Consider the following 5,107-nt stretch of genomic DNA (forward strand, 5'->3'; position numbering starts at 1 on the left):
CACACACACACACACACACACATCACTGCAACAAAAGCTGGTGTAAGAAATCTCTAAAAAAAACGCTTCATCAGCAATATTATTGTGAGAATGTTTATGAAGCTTTCACTGTATTATTATCCACTTTTCTTCCGTTCGTTCTTCAGCTTCTTTCTCGTTCCACAATTTTTGTGCTATTTCAGCAAATCATGTATCAAAACGTGCAACTTTTAACTTTTTGAAATATTTAGCCTTGTCTGACTTTTCCCCCCTCATTTAAAATGAATTGAGCTCATTTTACTTCCTTCAAATCTTTGCATCTGTTTACAACCTTTTCCTGCTCCTTTTACATTTTGTTCTGGTTCAGCTTCTTTCAGCTTCCTTCTGCAAATTTAAACATTTTTTTTCAGCTAATTTCAGCTGTTTGTTCAGCTGTTTTGGGCTCCTTTCAGATTCTTTCTGCTAACTACAACATTTTTGTGCTTCTTCTAACTTCCTGCTAATTTCAGCTTGTTATGCTCCTTTCAGCTTATTTCTGCAAATTTCAGCTTTTTCTGCTATTTCAATTCAATTCAGTTTATTTATAAAGCGCCAAGTCACAACAGAAGTCATCTCAGGGCACAGAACAGAAACATTCATATACAAAAATAACATTATTTATCTGAGCAGCAAACTGCTTTGAGTTTAACTCCATCACAGAACTCTCATCTTGAGCGAGCATGAAGGCGACAGTGGAAAGGAAAAATTCCCTCATGAGGAAGAAACATTTAGCAGAACCAGGTCAGAACAAGAGGCCATCTGCTTAGACTGGCTGGTTTTGAGAGGACAGGAAACGATAGATACACAATGGCAGGTCAAGAATTACATGCTACCATTTAGCTGTTTTTATGCTAATTTTAGCTTTTTCAGCTAATTCCACATTTTTTGCACTCATTTCAATTTTTTTCTGTATAATTCAGCAAAAATGTACCCTCTCCACTTCTGGTAGCTTCTTTCTGGTATTCTAGCTACTTTTTAGCTGTTTTTTGTGCTAATTTCAGCTTCTTTCAGCCTAATTGGGCAAACTTGTGTTCTTTCTGCTTTCTTCTGATCATTTAAGCTTGTTCTACTTTTTAGAATTTTTTAGTTAATTTCAGCTGTTTTCAGAAAAATTTAATTTTTTGTTAATTTCTATTACTTTCAGCTTAATTAACTTCTTTCTGCTAATTTCAGCTTGTTGTGCTCTGTTCAACTTCTTTCTGCTAGTTGAAGCTTTTTCTGCTATTTCAGCTACTATTTAACTGTTTTATTTATTTTAGCTAATTTATGCTTTTTCAGATAATTTTTACATTTTTTTGGTGCTAATTTCAGCTTCTTTCAGCCTAATTGGGCAAACTTGTGTTCTTTCTTCTGATAATGTAAGCTTGTTCTACTTTTTAGAATTTTTTTGCTAATTTTAGCTGTTTTCAGAAAAATCTATTTTTTTGTGTTAATTTATGTTACTTTCAGCCTAATTAACTTCTTTCTGCTAATTTCAGCTTGTTTTCCTTTCAGCTTCTTTCGGTTAGTTTCAGCATTTTCTGCTATTTCAGCTACTACCGGTATTTAGCTGTTTTATGCTAATTTGAGCTTTTTCAGGTAATTCCACATTTTTTAGCTCCTTTCAGCTCTTTCAAATTCCTTCTGGTAGTTTGCTTCTTTCTGCATTTTCAGCTTCTTTTCAGTTATTTTTTGCTAATTTCAGCTTTGTGTTTTTTTCTGCTTTCTTCTGCTAACTTAGTCTTGTTCTTCTATTTCAGCTACATTTCAGCATGTTTTTTTGTAGCTAATTTCAGCGTTTTTTCAGCAAGTTCTTCTACAAAAAGCATTCACATTGCATTTTCGCAGGAAATGCAATTTCTCTGGTTATCATTTACGAAACGTTAGGGTCTTGTTCCGTTCGACTACACTTCACGAGATTTCTCTCCTCTCAGGAGCGCGTCGGTCACCTGGCGGAGGATCTGAACGATGAGCGCAACAGTGCGGACCGCCTGATGGAGCGACTGGACAAAACCAAAGAGCAGGCACGTTTATTCCTTCACTGGCTTTTCTTCTCACACAGCTCTCCCATTGCGCAGTAATTCATGGATGTCCTATCAGCGGTATAAATTGTCCGTGTCCAGTATGAACTCTCAGCCTGCATCTGTTTTCAATATAAACACATGCAGAGCCGACTTCTCAGATTTCACCTCAGGCAACAAAAACAGCTGATCAGTGAGTCCAACTTGGCTGTTTTCTATAGTTTGTTTTTATGTTCAGTTAAAACTTACAACAAACTTAATTCTAAACTTTATTTGTAACTTACATTATAAATATCCACACCTTTATTGTGCATGTTAAGAAACCTATCCTTCTTTGGAGTAAAGTGCTGCAGAGGAATTGACACAGAACACAGTTTTGGGTGGGGAGTTAAAGAAAAACACCGTCTGTTGTGAGCACACTCCCTTCAATGGGCCGCTGGATCTGATTATTGACGAGAGTTTTTAGATCTGATGTGGCCACTCAGGCCAGCCAATAGTTCTTCAGAACTTGAGTCAGGCCGAACAAGTTTTCACCATATTCTGTCTTTTCTAATAACATACGAGCTTATTTTCAGTCAATATGGAAGTTTAAACACGTGAGGGGAGGACTGATTTCACGTGAAGCCTTTTGGTCAGAGGGTAGGCAGTGAGTGGTTTTTAAGTCCTACCTTTTTGTACTCAGTGAACAGTAATATTAAAACAGAAAAAGTGTTTCTTCTTGCAACAGATGGATCAGATGAGGAATGAGCTGCTGCAGGAGCGAGCGATCAGACAGGACCTGGAGTGTGACAAGATGAGCCTGGAGAGACAGGTGAGGACATTTCAAACATGGGACAACTAAACCGAGCAGAAGCTGCCTCACAATTTACAGGAGAGGAACTGGAAGCTATCCAAGCTTTGAGCCTGTTTTTCCTCTGCCTGCATTAAAAACAAAAGCTCGTATATTCTCTGTCACACTGCAGACAACAAAAGGAAAACGAATAGTTCTGCAAAACTAAGTCAAGCAAATGGAGCCAACCAGCTGAGTTTGTCTCCTAAATCACATCATTTATGTCTCCTATTAACGTCATTCCAACAGTTAAATTAAAAACGTTAAAAACATATTTTTTTCAGTTATTGTTCTCGTATTGCTTTTTAGACATTTCACAAGAGCTCATTGGCTAAAGTTAGGTTGGAGGAGATGTCTGCAGCTGTACACAGATTTGTTTAGAAGTTATTGATGCTGAAATTAAGAATTTGTTCAACATTTTAATGTTGCTTGTTCATAGAACTGTCGCGATAAACAATAAATCAATTAATCGCATGATAAATGAAAATTATCAACCTCATTTTCATTTATCGGCTTTATCGTTTCTTTGTGTCTCTCTCTTTCTACTGAAGACACTGAAACTCAAGTGCTCTTCACTGACTCCTCCCGTTCTCTTTTCTCTTTAAAATCCATTTTAACCGTCCAAATCGTGTTTTTGGATCGTTAAAAGCAGCTAAACTGAGAAGCTAAGCTAACAGGCCGACCTCTGGGAAAAAAACCTCTGTCTTGTTGAAGCTCCAAAATTCACAGTTGAAACCCGTGCGTTCATGTAAAAGGTTGTTTTTCTCTGCAAAAAGAAGCTGAGAACTTGTTTACTGATTTTTTTTTTTTTAAACTTTGTGTGACAAATGCTATGCTAAAGAGCTCAAACCACACTGAGCGTCTGCCATTTTGAGAACCGAAGAGAGACAGTCCATGTCACGTCAAGGGACCTCCCTCCCATTTTTCTTAGAGACACGCTGCTCACTCCCTCACTATCCATCCGTCGGTTCAAACAATCTTATACTGCCATCCAGTGGTCGAATAAAAGGTACTAGATGCAAAACTAACCAACATTTCTTCTTAAATTTGACAATAATTACTAATTATTGTCAAATTTCAAATAATATTATTGTTTATCACAATAATTTATGAGACAATTAATCACCCAGCAAAATTTGTTATCTTGACAGGCCTAGTTGCTGAACCTCAAACAGGATTAGGTTTGTTAGCAAATGTGTGTACAGGGAATAGATCCTTACCACCACTTGTGATGTTTTGAAATAGACTATACAAGCCAAAAAATTTCCTTTCAGGAAAAAGTGAAACAGAAAACAAAAGCAAAGAAGATTTGAACATAGCATGAAATATTAAAATAAATGTATATTCAGTGTCTTGAGAATAAGATAGTTGAAGCGCTTGTTTGTGTCAGTTTTACCTTATAAAAATAGAAACTGTTCGAGTACACTCTGTGTATTTTGCATAGCGGCAGATCAATTAATCAAGTCAAGTCAACTTTATTTATAAAGTACATTTGAAACAGCAGCTGTCACCAAAGTGCTTAACAGTAAATTAGTGGGAGAAATTTCATGGAGAAAAAAATAACAATAAAAATAATTATAGTATTGAAAATTAATTAAAAGCATCAAAGAGAAACATGGAAACGCAGAACAACAAAATACTAAATCAAATCACACTGTGTTAAAGCCAGAGTAAACAGCAGAGATTTAAAAACGTTGGTTACGTACTGTAACCCCAGATTCTATGAATATAAGCGTAGCCCTTTAAGGCCTTCGCTTTAGTGGGTTTATCCCGTTATGCAGAGCATAAGCACTGAAAAAAATTAGTCCACGCCCACCTGCTGTGTGGGCCCCACCCGGTCCGTATAAATTACGTTAAGAGCGGGAAATCGGCTCCCAAAATAGCTTTTTTCTTCAGCCATTTAGGAGCCAGTGAGGCCCGACGCTTAAAGGGCTACGCTTATATTCATAGAATCTGGGGTTACAGTACGTAACCAACGTTCTATGTCATATAAGCTTCGCCCTTTAAGGCCTTCGCTTTAGTGGGTAAAGGGCGAAGCCGATGTGGTCCACGCCTCACTGGGTCCATTCGAACACAGTAAGAAGCGGAAGCTTGCCCAAAAAACGTCTTGTCACTCAGCTCCCCATGTGCATAACTACGCATCGCGTAATTATGTGCCATGCACAGACGCATGTTGAGTAACTATGCGTTCTGACAAAGCATGAATGCCCCGGAAAAACTTTCAACGGGAAGAAGAAGTTGAAAGGGGGGGGGGGGGGGG

At 37.6% G+C, this 5,107-nt stretch overlaps 1 protein-coding gene across 1 annotated transcript in view; it reads left to right on the forward strand.

Annotated features, from left to right (window-relative positions):
• Positions 1-5,107, forward strand: part of LOC119416344 (cingulin-like protein 1) — a 29,337-nt gene that overhangs the window by 12,312 nt on the left and 11,918 nt on the right. Inside the window, exons 14-15 of the mRNA XM_037683576.1 lie at positions 1,932-2,021; positions 2,746-2,829. Of these exons, the coding sequence (XP_037539504.1) occupies positions 1,932-2,021; positions 2,746-2,829 (174 nt within the window). The remainder of the gene's footprint in view (positions 1-1,931; positions 2,022-2,745; positions 2,830-5,107) is intronic.

This window comes from Nematolebias whitei, chromosome 10 (genome assembly GCF_014905685.2).
Source record: "Nematolebias whitei isolate Nwh7 chromosome 10, NemWhi1, whole genome shotgun sequence".
NCBI lineage: Eukaryota > Metazoa > Chordata > Actinopteri > Cyprinodontiformes > Rivulidae > Nematolebias > Nematolebias whitei.